The sequence below is a fragment of the Mixophyes fleayi genome, chromosome 4 (assembly GCF_038048845.1).
Source record: "Mixophyes fleayi isolate aMixFle1 chromosome 4, aMixFle1.hap1, whole genome shotgun sequence".
NCBI lineage: Eukaryota > Metazoa > Chordata > Amphibia > Anura > Limnodynastidae > Mixophyes > Mixophyes fleayi.
In genome coordinates this window covers 344,124,576-344,150,844 of record NC_134405.1, presented here as the reverse complement: position 1 = coordinate 344,150,844, position 26,269 = coordinate 344,124,576, and the positions used below count along the sequence as shown (strand labels likewise).

General features: G+C 39.9%; 1 protein-coding gene across 1 annotated transcript; it reads right to left on the bottom strand.

Annotated features, from left to right (window-relative positions):
* On the bottom strand, positions 1 to 24,851 carry LOC142153312 (solute carrier organic anion transporter family member 1B3-like). The gene is made up of 15 exons (XM_075210797.1): positions 24,748 to 24,851; positions 18,702 to 18,829; positions 15,524 to 15,665; positions 15,307 to 15,439; positions 15,110 to 15,216; positions 13,566 to 13,712; positions 12,654 to 12,752; positions 9,948 to 10,163; positions 6,518 to 6,682; positions 5,949 to 6,144; positions 4,226 to 4,391; positions 3,933 to 4,117; positions 1,092 to 1,156; positions 876 to 993; positions 1 to 456 (listed from the first exon to the last, which is right to left on the bottom strand). The coding sequence occupies exons 2-15, from the start codon at positions 18,813 to 18,815 to the stop codon at positions 258 to 260; spliced, it is 2,052 nt and encodes a 683-aa protein (XP_075066898.1). The 5' UTR covers positions 18,816 to 18,829; positions 24,748 to 24,851; the 3' UTR covers positions 1 to 257.
* Between the last annotated feature and the right edge of the window lie 1,418 nt (positions 24,852 to 26,269).

The following is a 26,269-nucleotide window of genomic DNA, read 5'->3' as shown; positions in this document are numbered from 1 at the left end:
TACTTTATGACATTATTTATTAAGGCAAAAGGCTTCATTATAATAGTCTATGATAAGACAGGACATATAATCAATTCTCTGAATGTGATTCAACTCACTGTTAAATATAACAAAAGACAAATATTAATATACAGACCTACCGCTGAGTTTTGTAACGCAATATCCACATCATATACAAATAAAATAGGAGCAGTTTAACAAACAAAGTGTTGAACATGAGTGATGTTATGTTTGGGGGGGAGGGTGGGGGTCATGCATTAAATGAAGGTTTGCTTCTCTATTTCGATGGTGGCAGGTTCCTCTTTAGTGGCATCTTCTTTCTTTATGATATCCGCTTTCTGCGTCCCATTTTCAGGTGTTTTGACTGAAAGCTGTTTCTTCACCATAAATATAAACCACATGAATAATATATATGACGGAAACTTGATGCCAGCGGTTAGGCCCAGGAAGGTGTTTCTGGGGAGAGAAATGCAGAGAAACATTGTTTAGTCTGACAATTATCTCTCATTGCTTGTAGAATGAAATGATAATTCAGTAACTCCCAAGTGGGGGTATCTTCTATCCTGTGCCACTCTGCACTGTGTGCCAGTCTCTCTGCCAGTCTACAAAGTGCCAATGTGTCATTAGGATACTCTTCCTTCTGAACATACAATGCGCCTCTCTGTGCTGTGTGCAGTCTCTGGACCAGTGTAGCAGGACAGAGAGCTGTTGGCTAATAAATCATCTTGGGAACCAACACATTATAGACTGTCTTACGGAGCCATGTCTTATGATAGACGTAGATTCAAGATCAGTCTGATAATTACCAGCTATCACAGCGCCATTTGTCAGCTGGTTTAAGAGTGTTCATCGCTCACTTTTAAGAAGTCCTTTACCTGAAGGAGATAGCGTCATACAGCCGACAAGCCCCTCGTCCACCACAGAATTTGGTGCCCCATTTCAGGCAAGTTCTATCTATGAGGGCACCAAAGTAAATCGGGGCTGAAATTCCAGCTGTGGAATAAACATAGAACAATAATAGAATAAATGACAGTATATCTCCATAATAAGCAGTTACCACACAGAGAGGTCCCCGGTGATTTCACACTCACCTAACGTCCTTATCAGTAACATATAAACTCCCACCGCCAAGGCTTTCAGTTCTGGAGTAACACACCTACAGCACAAAGATGAAGAAGATTTGTATATATTGTACATACGCCAAAGTGTATTTTGTACAATTAGTCACAATATAGGACCTGATTTACTGTTAAAAGCAAAATGCAAAACTGCGATGCTAGACTTATATTTCTCTTGCTGATTATTATTGCAAATATCTGAAGATAGAAACTTAACATGAACATCAAATATGTATCTTATGCAGAGGCGGAATGGGGCAATGAAAGGGTGGACATGCGCAGACTGAATTCACTAGGGCATGTTCACATAAGTGCGACAGAAGTAGCCATCTGTAAAGAGGCGCATGTCATGCGTCAGGAAAAGAATTTTAAAGGGGAAAATAATAGATGTATTTTATTTGATTCCACTGTCACAATCTGCCTTCTGCAGCTCCTGTCTGCCAGGTACTATGTTGGACTTTTGCCTTTGTATATATCCAGCCTGCAATACCACTGTTCCACCAAAGGGGCCACTGTGATACTTGGACTACTCTTCTACCTGTGAGAGCTAAGCTCATTACTCCGGGATGCTTAGCACCTGTCCCTGGCCTATAAAGACTGCAATCCTTGCCAGTTCATCTGTTGCCTTGTTTGACTGGTTTTGTCTCTGCTTGTCCCTCCATTTTGGCATCTCTTCCTGTGACCCCTGACTCGACTTTGTTATGACAGTACCCACAATTCGCACTCTGTTTCCACTATCTCCTGTGTATCGGTCCGCATGACTATTGCACCCTGTGTGTCATCTCCACTGAAGTAAAGGAAAAAATTTAGGGACAACAGCGCTGTTCTGAAATATATGGTATGATATGTAAAGATGCCAAAGTGGGTCTGTAGAGGACGAATTCCACAAATTTCACCAATGGAATACAACAAAACAAACAAATCAGAGAGAGGATCTACGGCGCAAAATTGTATCATTTAAAAAGAAAAACATTTTTCTTTTTACATGTTACAATTTTGCGCCACAGGCCCTCTCCGATTTGTTTGTCATCTCCACTGTCTAGTGGTAACGCCTCGCAGACCAATGCATCCTGTCTCCAGTATCTCCTATGTATCTGTCCGCAGACTATTGCATCCTGTGTCTAATCTCCTTGCTATATGGCCATACACTGCTAACTTTTTCACGCCTTACCATTTATTGCATCACTTATCTGTGTAACCTGTGTTCAATACAAAACACTTTGTTCCACTTGCATTTTCTCAGTGTTTTTTATATTGGGAGTCCTGGCCTCTACTTAATTTAATTTGTATTTATATATAGTTTACATGGTAAATTTGACTGACACATTTACTCCTAACACTACGGTGCACTTGTTGCTCTTGATGTAAACCTGGCTGATATGATTGTGCTGTAGATCATATGCACGTAAATACAGTCTGTGGTTAGTCTGGATAATAACTAAACTTCCATGCCTCTTCTCTGTCAGTGATCTATAATTTAAAAGCCCCTTTTTTAAATCAAACTTTTGAACCAAAGATATGTGAGTTGGAACTTATTTTGTATGCCCTTTTGGTTACTTACACCGGCGCCACTTGAAACATGGACTTTGCCCAACTGTTATTTCAGGTAGGATCCTTCAGCACTAGTGCAATTCTTCTTACCAAATCCTCCCTTCGTCTCTCTTCCCATTTCCTCAGAGCCAATCCAGCAGAGGAGAATGGTGAGAATAGAGGAGAGCAACTGAGCTCACTCCCCATGTCCCATACTCAAGATCCAAAATAACAGATGGATGTGGTCCATATTTTGGGTTGGACACATCAAATGTAAAAGTTCCAGCATTTTTTAGCTATATGCAGGACCTCATATATTTATATTTCCCCATGTCTGACAAAAGAGGAACTGCAGGGACAATGGGGATCAGGTGCCAACATATTGGGCTCCTGTTCATTTATACTTCAGTCTCTTTGAGTTACATACATTGAAGCTCCAGTTTATTGGAATAAACATTAAGGATTTATGTAAAGGGTTGGGGATTAGTTAGGGAATGTGGACTAAGTTCATGTTATGGAGACCCGGGTTACGGACTGAGGATGGTGAGTAGGGTTTGGAGACTGTAGTTAGATATTGGGGATTGGGGTTTGAGGAGACTTTATTTAGGATTTGGCTTAACAAACTTGGCACATTAAATTAATGGATTAGATTTAGGCACACAAATCAATGGTGCCCAAATGAACTGGGGCACAAAGATTAGAAATCAAACATCCACGTATGATTACCAATGACAAAATGATATAAAATCCAGATGGATGTCAAATGTTTATTGACCTATAATAGCATCACCTACAATATAAATGTTTTATAGTACAAATTTATATATTACAAAGTCTCATATACTGGCTTATTAATACATAATAGGGTATTATATGCTGAATATTAATAAAACATTAATAATTATTCCCAATAATAATGTATCTAATAATAAATACATGAAAGGAACTTAAGAATTTATATATATATATATATATATATATATATAGAGAGAGAGAGAGAGAGAGAGAGAGAGAGAGAGAGAGAGAGAGAGAGAGTTTGAGTTATATTTATATTGACCAAGTATGAACCAACAAGATGATGTATTTTAGGACATTTCACTTATCCTTTTTAATTATTTACAAAAATGACATTTTGTGATTATTAAGGTCATTCAGATGAAAGAACCAGCAAGTTGACACTTTGTACAGTGTGTAAATATATAACATATAAGTAGCAAGCGGTATCTGGCCCTAAGACCACAAATTGGGTGGCCCTGGTCCAGACACAAAGAACAAGGAACTCACCAGAGGACCATGACGTATGCTGAAGATCCACCTAATGCAAGCACGAATGTCGAGAAGACTTGTGAGATTATATAGTATAAGAACATTTTGGCACAATTCTCACTCCTGGGACATACCCCCAAGCTGACGGAGGAATTTGTGGAATGGAGACCCATAAGTTCTAGGCAAGAACAATTCTGATAAACCTATAAAGACACAAAGCAGATATGTTCCTTATATATAGTACACCAGCATTCCCGTTATCCATTCCCAGGTTAGTGAGAAGCCGGGACTTGCCGGAGGCTCAGACTCACCATGTTCTTTCCTTCTCCCAAGGATGACTTACACCCGGCCAAACATGCGGACATATAGGTGACGTTATTGTCCCCACACACCGGGTCCCACCGGCTGGTTGAACAGCTGCAGTCTAAATTGCAGGAAGAGGATAGAAAAGTGTCCTGGAAATTGTTCAATTTGCTTCTAAAATAAAAGGTAAAGATAAAGACCCTGATTTTCACTGGGTGAAATTCTCATTTCCAGATGCTGCCATTTTCAGCTTAATATGTTTTTTTAAATGATATTTTAAAGTCACCATTTATTACACATTTCTAAATAAAAGATTTATAAAAAACGAGAGGCTAAAATGCAAACTGATCTGGTGCTGTAAAGCACTGTTGTAATGTAAGGAACAGGACATATGTATGTTACTTTGTAGGAACAAAAACAAAATAAAGGAAAAAGGAAACTGTTGAGATCTTGCTGTCTCTCACAGCCTGCAGAGACCGCTACAGATCACTACCAGCCTAGAGGTACGGAAGTGGCAGGATACAGAAGACTGGCACCTGTCCCCTCCCCTCATCATCCTGCAGAGGACACTACAGACCACTAACAGCCTATAGGTATGGAAGTGGGGAGATACATAAGACTACTACCGATCACCTGCCCCATAAGGCTGCAGAGATCCCTACAGACCACTGCCAAACTAGAGGTATGGAAGTGGCAGGATGTAGAATAATGGCACCCGTCCCCTGCCCCCGTCAGGCTTCAGAGGACACTACAGACCGCTACCAGCTTACAGGCATGAATCTGACACCATACGCAATAAAGCACTGGCACCAATCCACCCATCGGCCTGCAGAGACCCCTACAGGCCACTTTCAGCTTACAGACATGGCGGTGGCAAGATACAGAAGACTGGCACCCGGTCCTCCCTCCATCAGGCTGCAGAGACCCACACAGTCCACTACCAATATACAGACATGGAAAAGGTACCATACACAAGAGAGTATTGGCACCCACCCATCCGCTTATAGAGACCCCTACAGACTACTACGAGCCTACAGACAAGGAAGCGGCTCCATACAGAAGAGCAGACATTCATTTAGAATAGGGATGAAGCTGTGTAAAAAATAAAAGATAAGTATATGTATATATATATATATATATATATATATATATATATATATATACTCAGTGCGAGAGTACTTGGGTCTGTGCTGAAGGTTTACACAAGACTATAATGAAGGCATTTGACATCATATGAGGACAATATGAGGACACTAATACTGGCGGCCCTGATGCTGAGCATGGGGATGTGTTGTATATTTCAGATGTTTGGCAGTTATATGATGGCCAGTTGGGTCTGACGTACATAGTACTTACTTTATGCCCTACTGAGTACAGGTTTAAGCTTGCTGACGTCACACTTACTATATCCTTTTTGCTGATGTAACTTGCAGATTGTCTCATGATACATTTGTTATATAAATTGTGCAGTGCCATGATTATTTAGTCATGGAAATTGCACAATGAAAAGACTTATCAAGATGAACTTCTAAAAGGACGATGGACAATGCAGAGGAGGCAACTTATAACAAGATAAGTGTGATCTCGTGGAGGATAATCGTGGCTGCACCTAAGAGCAGCCGTTGAGGTTTTCCCTCTGTTTTATGGCTTCTTGTACCTTAAGGATCGGATACTTTATTTAAAACAATCCCACATTTTATTTATAGTAGGAAATAAAAATCATGGACTTGCCCGTTGTAAGTCACAGTTATCCCAGCGATGTCATTATTCTCACAGCCAATCATAAAGAGGGACAGAGAGAGGATGAGGGAGGTGAAGGACGTCACAAAGGCCATCTTACAAATAGACAGCAATCCAAACTTGTACTTCTTCATGATCAGCCCACCGAGCAACATCCCGAGAGCCGCTGCAGGTAAGGTGGTAATTCCTGCAGGGGGTGAAGTCTGGATTTAAGAAGCTAATCAAGGAAAATAACACATTTCATACAGTTATGTAGAAAGTGTTTGCATTCTTTATGAGTATTTATCATTGCTTCATTTACAGTCTTTGGACAGTAATTATTGTCATTTGCAATGTGTAATCCATCGTTCTATATCATATTAGCCATCTTTATTATGGAAAATTTAAATTGGTGCCCTCGAAAATGTTTATTTTTTTGAATTGGAAAATATTATTAACATTTTCCAGTAATCTACCTTTAAATTTGCATTAAGAAGTAGCTAATCTAGCAATAAATATTTGAATATAAATAGGTCATGTGACTTAGAAGTTTGATATTAATGTGGTCGCTGATGACTCACCGGTAATGAAGTTGGCATTGGAGATGGACTGGCCGTACTGCTGCTCCATGTATTTGGGCTTATACGTTATATATCCCAGGAAACTGTTCATTTGTAGGAGGTACAAACACACTATCATCACGTACAGACGATTACATCCCAGTTTCTTCAAAGCAACAAAGAAACCTGAATGAAAGACATCAATGAATTGTTTCTTGGATTCTGATATCTAATATATCAGTTATATCTGTTGTATTGTCGTGAGCTATTGTACTAATTATCATACATGCTCTTAAATGAGGGGATATGGTGATTTATTCTCCTTCCTTTATACTATATTGTAAAATATTCTTAATATCAGTCGTCCCTGTATGGAACGAGTCGAGTGTATGAATGTTGCTAATTCTTCCCTAGTATCCACTATAGGTAGAACAAGTTATATCTATATCTTTTAAAAAAACATTGACTGAACATAAAAGTAGACTTTATTGATTGTTATGGGTTACAGAACATTTTTCTTATGCACCACTTCACATACAGGTCAGATTTTATAACAGGTACAGAAGGTTGAACAACATTCGCTAGAGAAACTGTATTGTATCTGATGGAGAGAAGACTCCTCTCTTCAATTGAATTCTATTTAGCAAAACCAGTTTGTTTAGCTTCGATATATGATCTATACAGAGCTAGTGCTGGCTAAGCTTCCTCCAAGTTAATTAACATCTTAAAAGAAACCAAAGGCAACCGATACATGGACAGCCCACCTTTGGGTGTGAAGTGGGAGAAATACATGTTCATTGATTCACTCTCACTCACTTACAAACAGGAATCAGAAGGGAAAATATCTTTTAACTTTATCTGGAGACCTTGCATGGACGTCACATGGGTCCAAACGGGCAGTGGTAAATTGTTTGAACATTATGAAATAGACTTAAATATGACTAATATTATACACTGTTTATTGCTAGTGTTTTCATGGTAAAACTATAAATGATATGAGTTATATTGGGAAAGCATGGAGGGCTGATATATATGGAAAGATCACATTTGGTTCCCATTCCCAATGTGTGGGGCATTCTCTGATTATACTGTTTGTGAATGGAAAAGGCTTGGAAAAGTTAGATTGAGCTTGTGTTAACATAGGTAATTGTATGGTGTTAGCTAAGTATGGTTTTAAATGTAATATACTAGAATGGAAAATAAAAGTGCTGTGTACTGGAAGTGTATGGTCATAGTTAATGCAGTTTAGTGTACATGTGTAGTCAATGCTTGTATGGAAATGTGGTTACTCTGCTTGTGAGCTGTTCTAGACCCAGTGTTTCTTGGAAAACGCAGTTTGTATTGTTACCTATGTTTTCATAGGTAAATCTGTGATGGAAGTTTATATGTGGATTTTAAATGGTAGCATTTGTGTAGTGTATTTCGGAACTGGTTTGGAAGATCATTTTTAGAAAGTGCATACAAAAACGTTGTGAATAGGTGACCTCTGTTACATAGTTATTTGTATGAGATGTTGTTAGAAAGTGAAATGTAAGCATAGATCATTTGGGAAAGTTCTGCATATACTGTATGTTACATGCTGTCTAGTGTAGTGGAAAGAAAATATAATATATAAAGGAGTTTTGTTTTAAATGCAGTACATGCAGTTTATTGCTGGATAGATTTAATGGACAACATGGATCCTGTGTAAGCCATGTTAGGCACGAGTTAGGCTTTATTCTAAGGCCAGAGAAACATGGTCAGGACTTCATTTTGCAAGGTCGTCTTTGTCTATCTACCATGTGGACTGATCAATCCTCAATCTCCCCTCCACTTGCAATTAATATATACACATACACTGCCTGTCTCACACACACAGACACCATGTCTCACACACACAGACACTCCATCTTGTCTTCCTACACACACAGTCTTACAATCTGATTGCACACATACACACACACTACAATCTGATTACACATATATACACATATAGTACTATCATGTTTGCTTGGTAACATAGATAATATGCACATTTACACATGTATAAGATAGCTGAAGCAGGCAATGCATTGCATTTCTTGTAAAATGTATTATGTGTTCTACACTGTTATTATATGTGTAAATACCGTTACTGAAAATACCTATTGTTAATAAGAATACATATTGTCTTTAATGAGACTTAGAGGAATCCTTTCTTGAATATTATATGCAATATTTCCTATATTAAACTGTGGTAATCAGAGTAAATAGAGCAGACATTAAAATAGAATGATCTTTGTAAAAACTGGGTTTCATTTGGAATCAACCCTGTGTGACAATGAAGGTAGTTTATTAAATGGTTATTACGATATTAGCATCAATAGTATATTTGCCACCTTCATTGGACCTTCGTGCTTTCAGATTAGCACAGTAAGTAACACCCAAAATATTTACCCCTTTTACAGTACAGATTGCTTGGACATAAACCCTACTGATAAAATGTAAATATTAAGAGAAACAGGCAGTATATTAGTCGGTGGCTATGGGTGAATTATTATCTCTAAAATAGACACAATTCAGTTTGTTCTAACTAAGGACATAGGACTGTTGCACAATCATCCAAAACATTAATATCCTCCCACAAGAAATGCATTTAATCTATGTGACTTAAAATATTGTTATAAATAAAAACAATCAGCAAATGTGGGTGTTGTCTTATAAATGCTGCTTAGGTCAATAACAGATTAATGCAATTTACATACATATCTAATGGAGGGGTCTTGAAAACATGATTTGTATTCCACAGTAAATCAAATCCCATTGAGAGTGGCAGGTTAGAAGATTTCTCTCACTCCCGTTAATATGCTATTGTCAGTGTAATTTTAGTGCATGGTTTATGTACTTTCATCTTCAGGAATATTTTGTGGGCCTGACCAATATTCAAGAGAAAAAAATTGATCAATTCACTAGGAGCCAATGATATCGCTAAGGCCTGAAGTGGTCAAATTATCTCAGAGGACAGAAGTGTATTTAGTTTACGCAGTAATATCATTGAACAAAACATCTCTCCAACATATGAGTCGCCCAGTTTTAAGCTGGGCACACACCTATGCAATTATTGCATGATTCACGATCGTTTGGTCATATATTGCAGTGTGTACACAAGTGTGCACACTTCATGTTTAGACATGTTTTATCGTACCAAAACACTTTGCATCTGTTGATTTGAGTTTATAAACATTCTAAGAATCACACTTATCAATGGAACAATGATTTCTCAGCAGATAGTTATAAGAGATGAAGATCACAGATCTGAAGGTAAAATGTGTAGGTGTGTATGCAATGACTCGGCTGCTCATTGGGACTTTCAATCATTAGTAAAATTTATTAGAGACATTGCATCTGAAGTATGATTTGTGTTTACCCAGTTTTTCTTAGCAAGAAATCTACAACGCTTCAATGAATATTAATGAATTTAAGAAACGCTGACCTTTCACTGTCGTTTTATTGTGACTTTCAGATTCATACTTTTCAGTCTCTTTAAATTTCAGCAAGTTGAGGGAATGTTTCTTCCCTTCTTCATTGATACTCTTGGGCAGGAAACAGAATGGAATTCCTGACATTAATGTTACCGTTCCGGCCAACAGGAATCCGATCCACCAGGCACCGACCCAACGAGAGTCCTGGTGTGTAATGGTTACACTATCTAGAAGAGAAAATGCTTTGTGTGTTCACAGTATAATAACTTCACTTTGCTCTGGAGCAGTCATAGGGATCTAACAGGGATCTAATTAAATTCCAAATATCGCTCCAAGTGAGACCTGAATGGCACAAATATCACAAGCATCTGTCAATTTAATACAGTGGTGCAGTCATGCATGTAACGAAACATTTATGGTCCCCATAGCAAATGTTTTGTGAGGCCCCCCATCTACCGCCCAATGGTTAAACACTGACATGTATACATGGGTTTTGACAGGGAAGGAGGTTCACTCTCCCCTCTGTTCCTGTAGGCCCAATAGCATTTGCTTCGCTGGCACCTATGGGAGTTACGCCCTTGAGTACAGTACTCTTTGTGTTCTAAGTTCTGATAACTTTGTTGCCACTCTTCTATAGAATTTACATTGGTCACTGATAGACAAGAACAGCAACAGTGCCATTAAAAGCAGCCCGGCTAAGTAAACCACCATAATAACTTATAAATTGAGGAAAAAGATACCTAAAAATAATGACATAATGTTTTCAAATATTAGAACTTATTGCAATGTGAAATATTCTTATAGATTGTAAGCTTGTGAGCAGGGCCTTCTAACCTCTTTGTCTGTATTACCCAGTATTGTTTAGTACTATATTTGTCTACAATTGCAAAGCGCTACGGAATTTGCTAGCATTAAATAAATAAATGTTGATTATGATGATGAAATGTGGTCTCAGCCTCGATACACCTGGAAGCACAATGAAAAATTTTAGAACTGAGGACAATATGTCTGGCCTACCAATTGGATAACCTCTGATCCCCATAATGATAATCCTAGGGCATCCCATAATGTGGCTGAAGGCAGAGGGGGAACTGTTAATATTTTTACCATCTATCATGTGTTTTATGAAGATAAGAGTGACATGAACCCCTATGAAGACAATGTCCTTTCCCTCTCCTCCACTGCATGTTCATCTCTATCTCACCTCTTCAACCTGCCTCTCTCCACTGGCACATTTCCATCCTCCTTTAAACATGCGCTCATCTCACGAATTCTAAAGAAACCATCTTTCGATCCAGCCTCTCTCTCCAACTACCACCCTATTATAAACGTCTGTCTCACTTTCTCTCCTCTCCCTCCATTCTCGACTCTCTGCAATCCAGCTTCCACCCCCAACATTCCACCGAACTGCTCTAACAAAAGTGATCAATGAATTACTGACTGCAAAATCTAAGGATCATTTCTCCATACTCATTCTCCTGTAGTTCTATGCTGCTATTATTACTGTTGATCACCCTCTTCACCTACATAAACTTCACTCCATTGGCCGTCATGACACAATTCTTTCCTGTTTCACTTCCTATGTATCGAAGCACTCCTTCATTGTTTCTACCTGTGGCACATCCTCTCCTCCACTCCCATTATCTGTTGGGGTCCCACAAGGCTCTGTTCTTGGCCCTTTATTTTTTTCATTGTACACTTCTCTTGCGGCACAAATTCTCTCATTCAGCCTCCAATACCACCTTTACGCTGGTGGCACCCAAATCTATATTTCTTCCCTTGACCTTTATCCTTCTGTACTATCTCATGTAGCAACTGTCTTTCTGCTATCTTCATATGGATGTCTCAATGCTACCTGAAGCTCAACATGTCCAAAACAGAGCTTATCATCTTCCCTTCTGCCAGGGTCACCACCTGGCCTCAAATCTTCCTCACTGTCAATAACACCACAATTTCCTCTGTCTCCCACTGCCTTGGTGTCAAACTTGACTCTGCCCTCTGCTTTATTCCCCACAGTCATCTAGACTATGTCCTTTTCTTACTTAACATGTTACCAAACTCTTATCCATTCTCTCATCATCTCTCATCTTGTCTACTGCAACCTCCTGCTACCTGGCATTCCTGACTCCCATATATCCACACTTCAATCCATGCTAAATCCTGCTGCAAGACTGATCTTTCTCTATCACCACTCCACATCTGCTACACCATTTTACAAATCTCTACACTGGCTCCCTGTGTCCTTCAGAATCCAATTCAAATTAGTCATCGTTACCTACAAAGCCCTCAACAACACTACCCCTGCATACATCTCAAATCAAAATGATCTCCCTCCTACCCACAGTCTTCAAATCTTTAGATGCACTCTGAAAACCTATCTCTTTTTTAGAGCTGACCTTATTCTCAATAATACTGCTCACACTACTGCATCCTCACCCAATCTCCACTCTAAGCCACACTCACTCCTCGTTTCAGCTGTGCCCTCTTCCATTTAGAATGTAAGCTCTCTAATGAGAAGGGTCCTCCATAACCTTTGTTTTCATGTCTGCATTTATTTTGTCTACCTTGTTCGTACTGTTTTCCCTACTGTACAGTGCTTACAAATATACAATAATAATAATAACAATGCCTTTAACCATTAAAATGTTAAATTCACCATACTATGAACTAAGTCTAAGGTTAGTTCATATTTCATACTACATTAGATAAAAACTCACCAAGATCTACAAATCCAATGTCAACATAAAGTTTTGCGCAGAAAGATCCAACCATAAATCCCATCATTGGCCCAAACAGCGCCACAGTGTGAAGACACGCTGCCAAATGGAACAGACGATTACTCAACAAATCCAGCAAAACGTTCATTTACTTGTAAAATAATCACAATATTTGTATATCCACATAAGGAAAAATCATTTTAACGCAAAATTATTTATTAAACCTAAAATTGATTTTACTAAACAAAATACAAGTTTGTTTTTTTTTACTTATAATAAATCTATTAATGAGATTTATAAGAAGGGGTGACCCGGAACTGATAGTAGGTCAGGTTTTGAAGTGACATATATCTTGCACATTTCCATATGGGCCACAATCCCACAAATGTGGTGTTCTATGGTTAGACGAGAAGGCATCATGTCCCAGGGAAAGTATGTCCTATGGCTAGATGAGAAGACATCATGCCCCAGGGAATGTGGTGTTATATGGTTAGATGAGAAGACATCATGCCCTAGGTAATGCGGTATTCTATGGCTAGATGAGAAGGCATCATGTCCCAAGCAATGTAGTGTTCTATGGTTAGATGAGAAGACATCATGCCCCAGGGAATGTGGTGTTTTAAGGTTAGATGAGAAGGCATCATGTCCTAGGGAATGCAATATTCTATGGTTAGATGAGAAGACATCATGCCCCAGGGAATGTGGTGTTCTTTGGTTAGATGAGAAGACAGCATGCCCCAGGGAATATGGTGTTATATGGTTAGATGAGAAGGCATCATGCCCCAGGGAATGTGGTGTTCTATGGTTAGATGAGAAGGCATCATGCCCCAGGGAATGTGGTGTTTTAAGGTTAGATGAGAAGACATCCTGCCTCATTAACTGTGATGGATTTTTAGGAGCCCTTGGTATTACCTAAGTACAGAGGAGTGTTTGTAGGTCCAGCAAAGTCATCAATATATGAAACTCCTAGAGGGGTAATGGGACTCTCTCCAATTCCTCGCAGCATATTCCCAATTAAGACGTAAACCCACATAGAAGAGCCGCCTTCCTTTGCACACTCTGAAAATACATTGCATTGTATGTTAATATATACCTCTGAACTTATGCTTAGCATGTCAAAAGTCAAATAAGATTTCAGATTTTTAAGGAACATAAAATAAAAAGTTAGTGAATCACCTAACAGTCAATATATCATTTTCCAGAGCGCTTCAATAGATCCTCCGCAGCCTAATCACTCCAATAGGATAATAACCACTAATCCGAAACAGTAAATACAGCACAAAGGTGGATTAAATTGGCGTTAGGTTTTGTCTTATATGGTCAATCAGCAAATATATATGTATATCCTTACCACCATAAATACATATGGATATAACATAGTGATAGAGTAAATACCAAAAGGGTCCCAAGTCCATTCTTTCTTCTTCACTGGTGATCGCTGATAAGGGTGAAGTATAGATATCAAACAGACGAGGCCATATAAGACATATTACAGTTGTGTTTGGATAAGGAGCACCAAACTATACTACACTATATGTATTTTGCTCTCATTTATTTCAGATATGGACTTTTTCGTCCAATGCGTCCAATTCTTGGTTGGAATTGAAAAATAGGGACATTTTCAGGAACCATAAATTCCATGGACATATCTGTACATTCTGGGACATACCTTGGGAATTAGTAACACTCAGTAACATGGCCTTATCTGTGAGGAGTTTGTATGTTCTTCCCGTGTTTGCGTGGATTTCCTCCGGGTGCTCCGGTTTCCTCCCACACTCCAAAAACATACTGGCAGGTTAATTGGCTGCTAACAAATTGACCTTAGTCTGTGTGTCTGTCTGTGTGTATGTATGTTAGGGAATTTAGACTGTAAGCCCCAATGGGGCAGGGACTGATGTGATTGAGTTCTCTGTACAGCGCTGCAGAATCAGTGGCGCTATATAAATAAATGGTGATGATGATGATGGACTATGATTTTCCAGACAACATTCAGAGACTCTGCTGCAGGCTAATTAAACAGTAAGGGCCTATATGATATTGGTTGTGCATTAAATTGAGTGTGAGGCATAATTATAAGAAAAAAGTCTGAAGCTCAACACACAGAATCTTGTGCAGATCATTATCCAAAATCTACTGTACATAGCACCACAATAAAAAACCATCAGGTGGCAGCACTCACTATCCTCTAAATTGCTGAACAAATATGTATTGGCCTCTCATGCGGAAGGTGTATCTATACATCCTGCCTACTTGATGCAGGAGTAGGAGCGCAGTGATAGGTCAGTGAATGATGCTCCTCATGCATCTAGGTCAGGAATGACTGTTGGAGAAAGGTGAGGACAGAACAAATAATATAAAAAATGTCATTGCTCCTAATGTTCCTCACTTCCTCCCTCTCAACTGGTGGCCTTTGTCTGTAGACTAAATGCAGTCTTGTGTGGGGATTCGGTTTTTACCTGGTTCAGCAGACTCAGTAAATGTCACATTGGCCAAACAAGGTGAAGCACTGAACGTGGAATTGTTCTGTGAAGTTCTGTGTGTCCTCAGCGATTCATATCTAAAACTGTGAAGAAACATTGAACTTATCGCACAAGACTGGAATCACTGTACTAATTGATATGGAAGTGCAGGTTGCGTCAAGCTCGTTACGTACGGTCCCATGAAGAAGTGCGGCATAGCAGTTATGAAGCTCCCCAATGCCATCACAATGCAACTGGCTGCAATAATCCGCGGTCTGTGAAGTCGTGCCCCAAAATAGCTAACGATGGCGATCATCAGTAGATTACCTGCAGGGTAAAGTGTGAGAACAATGAAAGGCTACATTCATCAGAGACACTGATGTGAAGAGATGAGAAGAATAAAATATCTACCAAACTCAAAACTTCCATCCACGAGTCCAACAGTGGAGGAGGAGATGTCGAAGCGTCTCTCGATCTGTGTTATGGAGCTTTTCATGTAACTTCCGGAAAAGGCTTTTGCAAAATAAGTGAAGCAAAGTGACACAAGGAACATCTACAAAGTAGAAGATCATCTGTTACTAAACTGGAGGGAAATGAAATTCATGTCAAATTCAACATGTTACAATTTGTACATAACAATGTAGGCTGGGATTCATTATTGGAACGTAAATGCCAATACGTTCTGCATTTTGTGTAAAATTGCTCTGCGCATGCCCAGAAGCAAACTATGCGCCAGAGAATGCAGCATCGTCCAATCTATCTTCAAGCGCAAAGGACCCTTATCACAGCCAACAATTTCATTGACGGAATGGGGAGGGATCTGGGCATACGCATGTAGTCAATGTACAGCAAGAGTGTACGGGTCTGGTTTAAGTGTCAATTACTAGTGATGACAGTTGAATGTCAGAACAGGTGTTGCAATTCGTCAACAGACATACAATTACATCCACTCCTTGTGGAATACAGACATGTGTATGCCTGATTTATTTTGTTTGCCTTAGTGAATCAGGCCTGTAGAGTTAGTGGTTTGTGATCTACCTGCTGGGTGACCTGTAATAATAGAGAGACTGGTGTCTTACAGGGAATAATATTTTGGCCCATGGACCACCTGCTCTCTTTTGACATGCACGGATTTGCCCCCTGATGAAATACCAGTGTCAGGATCTCGAGTGAGTTATTCATTCAATGACTACCAGGGATCGATCCCAGAGCTTCTGCCCCTGTAGACTGCGTCTCTACTGACTGAGCTGTTCTGGCTGCTGGACAGCTCCCTTTACTATGTGTTCTAGCTCAGTCTAACTGATCTCCTAATGCTCCAGCATGTTCTAGCTCCTTTCTCTAACTTCCTATATAAGCGTTGCCTGTTCCTGTCTTGTTTGCCAAATTATTGTGCTCCTGCCAGTAATCTAGTTCCTGCTAATGTTGCAGTATCCTCCCTCCAGTTATCCACTATTCATGTATCGATCTTGTATTGACCTCAACTGCGCTTCTGGCTAAATACTTTGTCTTATTCGCGTCACTGTGTACAAAACCCGGCTGCCGTTGACCAGTCTTATTATTACTACCTCCCTTCTTACCACCGGACTCCAGTTCTGTGTCCAGACCATTACACTGACCTCCAATGATTACTATGATGGGTGAAATATTATGGAGATGGAGATTATCGAGGTTCCCTCCATAGCAGAACATGAAGCTAATTGGGGTACCCCAGCTCCCTAGAAGAACAACTTTTCCCACCTACAGCTCCTATAGAAAATCATCATTCCCTGTCAAAATCATCACCTGTTGTCACATTACACCACGGAAATTGAAATTGATTGAATCAAACTTTTTCCAGCTGTATTTGCACATTATAATGCTCCACATCAAAGTGAAAATAACATTTACAATACTTAACAATTAATATAATTTAATTACTAAAATACCTGCTTTGGATAAGTGATCACACCCTTAGAGTAACCGGTATAAACTTGCTTAGGTACAACCAGATCACACAAGAGGCATTGTCATGTGTACCCGCAATCCTGTCATAGTAGGAGCCCCCCAATATTACACGGGCGGCTCCCAAATGCAGAAAGTGGACGTGCACCTTTCTTATGCACAAAACAAATCACTCTGCTGTCTGTGTAATGTGTGGTTAGTAATTGACCGTTGGTAAATAAAGGTTTCTTCTCTGTTGGCCGCTCTGTAATGTAGCATTGTTGAGAGCAGATAATTGAGGTGATCAATTGTTTTCATTCATCTGCTATCACACTTTATACAGCAACTTCTAAACATCAAAGCCTAGAGCGGATGAAACATTGTCCAAATATTTCAACATCCCCTCTGCCTCTTATCTAAATCAAACACCGGTGTGCAGCCTTGTGAGCAGGGGTCAGCAGATAATCCAGTACTGAATGTACACATGGGGTCAGGGTATGTTGGTATCACTGTGTACTCCATGGGGCGGGGGATACAAAGAAAAAGTTGTTTTTTTTAAACTGTTTTGTCAGTAATGCCTATATTATATTATTAACAGGTTAATATTAATTGACTTTTTTAATGTGCGGTCTTTTGCGAGTTTATATTCCACATGGGCATTGCACGTATCCTGCAGTGTATCGTGTATCAGTGCATATATATTCAGATCCGCTCCTTGTTAAATTCGAGCATGCACAGTCCTTAATTTCGTTCCTTCTGAATAAAACGCACATTGCGCTCAGTATGCGCGCCTTGATGAATCTGCTCCTCTGTGTCTATCTAATCCTAGAGGAAGTCAGTGTCGTTTCAGCAGAGAAGTATCCGGAGGCAACAGCAGATGAGCGGCAACGGAAGCCGCCATAACCACATGAGAGTGAATTTGCTCTGCATCTATACAAACAATTCAAACATCTATGTTTAATTGAACAACAAGGAATCTGCAAAGGAACTTACAACATCTCGGACGGAAAACAGTGCGAAATAACAGACTTTTTATAGCTAATTATAGCTGAAACACAATGGTGTTGAGACTTTGTAACAAAGTTGTATCCAATGATACAACAAGGACGGAATCTATTTCCACCCAAAGGATTATAAAGATTTTTCCTTCAACTGATGTTGTATTTTATTTTATAGCCTTCGTTTTTGATTAATACTTTGGTATTTAAAAATATTGATTACACAATTGATGTTTTTAAACTATATAATTATATAAAGATTTTATATTGATTCTGGCAATCAGTCTCTGTTTTCATACTAAGGGGTCTATTTATGATTTGGCAACAACACCATATTGGGAAACTTGCTTTTAAATGAATACACTGTGTAAATTGATGGATTCATAGAGAGCTAGTGACATCACAGCAGCTGAAATGACTGCACTTTCCGTTTTCTTGTCATCAGATCCCTTTAGGATACTGTAGTAAAGTTGTAATGCAGTATGAGGTAATACTTTACTTGTTGACTGAGCTGCAGAAGGTATCTTGTGGTAACACTGAACCTTTATGATTCACATGAAGTGATAATATCAGTGCTTGGGATTTAGTGATCCTATACGTGTTATAATCTGTGTCCTGTGATGATGACGTATGAGGGAGTCTTTCTGGGGTGATGGGTGACTTGACATTACCTTCAGGGGGCTACAGCATCCGGGCTTCTTACTGGGAACCTCCACAGTTCCATCTTGCGGAGATAAGTTGGAGTTCAGGTTGTTGATTTCCTTGCAGTCTTTCTCTATTGCCATGATGTGGGATTAGTCTAAAAGTCAATATTACATATTATGTGTTAACTAAGAGACATCGAAAATTATGTGAGAAATATATACATTGTTTACAAAATGTCATATTGAGCAAGTTTATCATCTGGGAGATAAATTGTACTTTTTACCCCTTGTATTGATCTTTATTTTCCTTAGTTTAAGCATATAGTTTAATTTGTGTGAGGGCTGCTGTGTTCTTTAAGCTATGTACAGTCGCACAGATATGACCAGTCCAGTGCCGGTATGACTGGTGTTGGCGGGCGGGGGGGGGGGCAGTGGCTACAGCACGCTGGCTCAGTGGTTAGCACTTCTGTCTTACAGCACTCGGGTCATGAGTTCAATTACCGACCATGGCCTTATCTGTGAGGAGTTTGTATGTTCTTCCCCATGTTTGCGTGGTTTTCCTCCGGGTGCTCCGGTTTCCTCCCACACTCCAAAAACATACTAGTAGGTTAATTGGCTGCTATCAAAATTGGCCCTAGTCTGTCTCTCCGTGTGTGTGTGTGTGTGTGTTAGGGAATTTAGACTGTAAGCTCCAATGGGGCAGGGACTGATGTGAATGAGTTCTCTGTACAGCGCTGCAGAATTAGTGGCGCTATATAAATAAATGGTAATAATAATAAATACAGTGCCTGAGGATAGCCGCTGCACAACTGCAAACAGCGGTAGTTCAGACACTGAGCACGCAGTCATCTAGGCATCTGTGCGGTGAAGACACTGCGCTTGTGCAGAGCCTGCAGAGACACTGAGAAGTACAGATCGGGGGCCACGGGATGACAGAACACACAGCCGTCCCCCCATCTCCTTGCCAATTAATTTTTGGAACACAAATGATATAAAGAGACAACCCAAGAGACGCTGTGATCCTGGTACCTGATGAACTTCGTACGGAGTTCAGCTTCATTGTGTCTGTCAGTCACCGGTGGACATCGGTGTAAGATTGTGCAAAACACTGATATTATCAACACTGGGCGAGTGCTTTTCATTCATAAAAAGTAATCTACTTACCACACGGTGTACACTATGCTCTCTTTCATTCTACACTAGAGCTTCAAGCATTAAGGGACGGAATAAACTTTTCTCTGAATTAAATGAACCACAGAAGTCAGGTTGTGGGCTCCTCTCTTCCTGGACGCTATCCGTGACTCTGTACATCTTGTACTTTGCTGATGGTTACTTTTCTGCTCCATACAAAGACGCAGCTAATCGCATAAACAATGGTCGCTAATTGGACTTTTGAAATGATAAAATATCCATGTATGCACTGCTCTTAAGTCTCAAGTAAGGAGTCATTGTTTATGTATTATTTTTAATAGACACGGCAAGATAATTACTACAGTAAATTGGATCCAGCAGGTGGTGTGAGCATCTCATTGGTCCAGTCTATAGTTTTTGAGCACTGTGACTTATGGAATATTCTAGAGCAAGACATATATACATTGTATAATTATTATGACTGTGTTTCATGTGTTTTTTTCTCTGCAAAATATATGAATTATACATACAAAGGAAAAGGCAGGTTAGTGTCCCGTATGAAGATGTTGGTTTTGCAGTTAGCAGTGATACATTCGTCCTTAGGATTTAAGCTCACTTGAGCAGGGCCCCTCTGCTCTCCGTACCTGTTCTTTTGCTCCGTCTTTACTGCATTAACCTGCCTGGAGTCTCTAAAGTTTTGGCATTTTTTGTTTGCTGTGTGTAATGTTTCACCCTGTATAGTCTACTGTTAGCGCTGTGTACAGCGCTGCGGAACTGTTGTGGAGCCTAACAAATACAGGATAATAATAATAATAATACATTAAATATACAAAATATTGGTTAGTAATGAGATGTCACCTTTGCACAGTGTGTACCTCAGTTACACAATCATTATTTACATATGAAATGTGTACTAGTGCTGCCTCCCAGCTATTGATCTTTCACACACTGCATTACCTATCTATCCATATATATATCTATCCATATATATATATATATATATATATATATATATATATATATAATTACCTTGTAAAACGCCAAACTCTTATTGATTGCAAATTAGCCGCAGAGTCTGATGTGAGTGATGTTGCACTGAGCAGTCTGTATCTAGCAGGGAAACACGATAATGACAATGGGTCTGATTCATTAGGGATCTTAACTTGTGCTACATGAAAAAACAGTATTTAACTTATATGCAAAACAGAATACTAATTTGCACCCCTTGCATTGTAACATGGTTTTGTCCAGGAGACTGAAATAACACGTTTCTTAGGTTAAAACCCTTAATGAATCAGGCCCAATGACTTCCAAATTAAACAAATTTCAGCAATAATTAATAATAAAACTAAAACGCGCAAATAACGCGCATTTATTGTTAATTATTTAATGCTCTATTAACTTAATATTTCTCTTTATATGCCATCCAATCACTGGGTGCAAATTAGCAAAATCTAATTCTTCTTCTTATTATTATAATTAATCTAATTATTAGTACCATTTAACCTATGCAAGTAATCACATGGGACAGTGGTGCCGTCCCATGTGATTACTTGCATTGGCGGCAGTCACTGACTCTCCATCCGCCGAGCAGCGGACCGGCCCATCTGACCATTGGCCCTTCTGGAATTTGCCAGATGGCCAGTCTGGTCCTGGGAACCGCACAGTGGAACAAACACTGAATAACGTCTGAAGAGATCCAGAAATAAATGACATCTACAACTACAAAACTCTGCACTGGACATTGCAATTAGATATTTTGTTTTGGTTTTATCTGCCTCAGTTTCTTGCCCTTTATTCTTAAATCCAAAAACAAATTTATTTTCTTACTCTCCTTTCATAGCAATATCATTAGAACTCTATCATCCTTCACCCTCCCTGTAAAACGCGCCTTTGTACACATTGCCCCCTCACTGCTCCACTCGCCTCTAGTTAACTCTCAGGAACTATTTTCCTATTTATATTCACTAACTGTAACACCCACATCCTGTCGCCAGAAAATAAAAGGTCTTGCAGTCATCTTTCTCTCTCTCTCTCTCTCTCTGCTTCTATTAGCTGGTGATATATCACCAAATTCAGGCCCCCCTCACATCCTCCATACATGTATATCAGAATGATACCAAAATCCAGCAAACCTCAAACACATCACCTGTCTCCCATCTCTTCCAAAGTCCTTTAAATGTGCCCTTTGGAATGTACGCTCTGTTTGTAACAAACTTACCTCCGTACATGATCACTTCCTCTCAAACAACCTCAACCTTATGGAAATAACAGAAACATGGCTCACGCAATCAGTCACTGCCTCACCTGCAGCCCTTTCACAGGGTGGCCTCCATCTCATCCACACTCCCACACCTGGAGGCAGACAAGGAGTTGGACTACTTCTCTCCCCACAGTGCACATTCACAGTTCTACTAAATGTCCCATCATTCATGTTCACATCTTTTGAAGTACATGCTGTTACTATTTATAACCCATTCTCTATGTGTTTTGCTGTCATCTATCGGTCCCCCCAGTGATCAACAATTCTTGAACATTTCTCTGTATTGCTCCCTTACTTCTTATCTTCCAAGATCCCCACCATCATCCTAGGTGATTGTAACATCCCCATTGATAATAAACATTCCACTCTCTCTAACTTCCTCCCTCTGCTTCTCCCAGTGGGTTGAAGCCTCTATTCATCAGGATGACCACTGCATTGACCCTGTTTTCTCTAGACTATGCTCAAGTTCTGATTTCCTTAACACTCCTTTTCCCCTCTCGGATAATCATCTTGTCAGCTACAAGATCTGCCCCAGTACTTTAACCTCTCTGCTGTCAAACTCTACCAAGCCTCCTCAAACCTGCAGAAATCTTCATTTCCAGCAGTTTTCACCTCTCTCCAACACCTTGTCTCCCCTATTTCTACATTTTCCTCCCCTAATATGGCAGTACCTAATTTTCACCAAATCCTAGCAACAGCCCTTTATGAAGTGGCTCCAGCGACTCTACAAACTGCATGAAGAATGGATGCAACAAAAATTGAGGTTCGGACAATTCAACCAAAATTAAACATTTAAGAACCAATAACTTCTCATCTGTACATAAATTAGTCTATTAAACCTGATGCTGCGTTCTCTGTGTATATTAACGTAGCATATTATATATACATGTACATAGTACATTACTATGGAGGTTTACTTGTATATAGTGTATGACTAATGCAATATTCATGTATATAGTATTATTATTTTATATTATTATCTTTGATTTATAAGGCGCCACAAAGGGTCCGCAACGCCGTACATTACATATACAGAAAACAGAACCAAGACACAACATGATGCAAAAATACATACAAATACAGGTGACAGGGTAAAGCAAATCAGATTATATCTGGGACAGATAGTGAAAGGGATGGTAGAAATCAGCGAGAAGAAGGCTGAAGCTTAAGAAGCCAGGGAAAACAGGGCTAGCGAAGCAGGCCAAGAGGTTCAGAGCGTAATAGAAAAGTAGAAGGAGCACACAAGGAAAGAAGGCCCTGCTCATGAGAGCTTACATCCTAAAGGGAAGGGGGAGACACAAATAGGGTGGTACTAACTGGGGGAGAGAGCCAGGACAAGGAAGTTATGAGGAGGACTGATAGTACATGACTATTGAGAATACATTTATATAGTGCGTGGCTATTGCAGTATACATGTATATAGTGCGTGGTTATTGTGGTATACATGTATATAGTACATGACTATTGCGGAATACATTTATATAGTGCGTGGCTATTGCGGTATACATGTATATAGTGCGTGGTTATTGTGTTATACATGTATATAGTACATGACTATTGAGGTTGTGGTATACATGTATATAGTGAATAACAAAATGTTTCATTGCAGTCTGCGGACACTATTGGTGATAAAATGGCATAATAACAGCTTGTAACTACACTAATAATATCTATATATGAAATCCTATCATTTACAATTGTACATCAAGACTAGAGGACATTTCGCTGCTGAACACAAAGGGCCTGATTAAAGAAGGCACGTATCTGCCGATTTTGAGCGTATCGTACGCAAAATCATTCTATGCACGCCCAGAACCAGGAGATACATCTGTGGACGCAGCCCTGTCTGCTCTGTCTTCTAATGCAAAGGACACTTACTACAGCCTATGATTTCGGGGAGAGAACAGGGTGGGAAAGGGGTGTTTTGCTGTAGTCAATATACAGTAACGATGTGCCAAATTCAAGCGCATGCAGCCACGTCAGAATCAAGCCCTGAGCATCTCAAAGTTACTTGTTTTCTGCCGTATCTCTTGCTCCAGCTACAGGGCTGGTCTACGTCCTGATCAGTACTGATGACAGTCTCGTATGCAGCTGTCTGCAATCACCAGCAACTGTACAAATGTATTTTATGTTCAGTAGACATTAAGATCTTCCTAATAAAATGTTTTTCATGAGTACAAAAATATGTTAAAAACACCTTTTGTTTTTTTACTATTTGATCATTAATCATTTATTATTAACAGGCGGCATTAATAAGATATATATATATATTTTTCTGTGCGTTCTTTGGTGAATTTATAATCCACATAGGTATTGGACGCACCCTGCAGCATATTGAGTGCTAGAGCACAGCAGACCTACACCTGAATACAACAACACAACGTATCTTCAGATTCGCGCATTGATGAATTCGGGAGTGTGCAAAGCCTAAATAAGTGTGTTTAATACTAAATCCAGGTTGTGCTCAGTATTTGTGACTGTGCTAAATAATGCAGATTTTTGGATTATTCCTAAACCCGTTTACAGAAACATAAAGAGAATGTTTGACAGAGAATCCACCTGGATGGAGGCGACATAAAACCCTAATATTCCTTCATTGCAGACACAGAACGTGTACAAGCCCAGAGAGGACATATACCATATAAATGCTGTATAACATATAGTAACCTATATAACTACCTGTCCAGCTGTAGTCATTCCATCCACTGGCTCCAGGATGACACTGTCTTACTCTGTTGTAATAAGATGCAGCAATGATTAACTTGTCCAAATCAATCGGTCACTCTGATCCTTTACCTGTCAGGTATTTCGGGTGTTACCTGTCCTGCGGCTGATGTTACACACTCAGCCTGGAGCAATGATTCCTATTATTACTGGTAAGTTTTGGCTTTATCACAGGGGACTAATCCATGTATTTCTCTTTCCAAAATCTGCACAGAGAGTTTCCTTGAAGAGAGCGTTGACTAGAATGACATTAAATCGGGATTACATCCATCCCAATACTAAGGGTGTGAAGTGGAGACAATACGGTAAACCGGCTAAAGTGTTAAAATGTACACGGAGCTGTGGATGGTGGAGTCTCAACTCTCCTGGGAATATCCTCACACTGTATAATAAACCAAATATACAACACAACAAGAAGGTGTAAAGTTTCCCAATGGCAAATCCCAGAGAATCAAGATGAGAAGTGTGTTTGTAATCAGCATTCACATTAACATGCTAGATACAATATCCAGTAACCTATTCAGTGTGTATGAATGACTGCACAGTAACACTTCTCTTTATCTGTATAACAGGTACAATCCCCAGTCTAGATTCTTACTGTGTCTGTATAAACAATTACACAGCACCACTTCCCTTCTTCTTCATGCTGGATGTAATTATCAGTGTTCTCATTGTCGATCTACAGCTACACAGTAAAACTTATCTTGGTCTGTATGGTGGATGTAGTTCCCAGTATCTCTTCTTGTTCTGCATGTCTGGATAACTGCACAGTACTACTTCTCTTATTCTGTATGCTGGATGTAATTGTCAGTAGCTGTCTTGCAATACACGTGTAGAAAACTTTACAGTACAACTCTCTTTGTTTTGCTTGTCTCATTCATCTTATTCAGCGTACACTGTTACTCTGTAGGTTTGGACAACCCTCCCAGATCCTTCTTCCTTCCCTAGTGGGCATTGATGATGCAAAATGTGCGGCAACACCTCCCCTGCATCTTCACCAGGATGTACCGGAGGGGACATCTCCCTCAGGATGTACCGGAGGGGACATCTCCCCCGGGATGTATACCGGAGTGGACATCTCCCCCGAGATATATACCGGAGGGGACATCTCCTCCGAGATCTACCAGAGGGGACATCTCCCCCGGGATGTATACCGGAGGGAACATCTCCCCCGGGATGTATACCGGAGGGAACATCTCCCCCGGGATGTATACCGGAGGGAACATCTCCCCCGGGATGTATACCGGAGGGGACATCTCCTCCAGGATGTATACCCGAGGGGACATCTCCCCCGGGATGTATACCGGAGGGAACATCTCCCCCGGGATGTATACCCGAGGGGACATCTCCCCCGGGATGTATACCGGAGGGAACATCTCCCCCGGGATGTATACCGGAGGGGACATCTCCCTCGGGATGTATGCCAGAGGGGACATCTCCCCCGGGATGTACCGGAGGGGACATCTCCCCCAGAATG

Coding starts and splice junctions, on each gene's coding strand:
- LOC142153312 (XM_075210797.1), bottom strand. CDS start 18,815: ATGGCAATAGAGAAAGACTGCAAGGAAATCAACAACCTGAACTCCAAC. Junction 1,157..3,932: donor GCATACGTCATGGTCCTCTG/GTGAGTTCCTTG, acceptor TTTGTGCTGTAG/GTGTGTTACTCCAGAACTGA. Junction 457..875: donor TATGACGCTATCTCCTTCAG/GTAAAGGACTTC, acceptor TTCTCTCCCCAG/AAACACCTTCCTGGGCCTAA.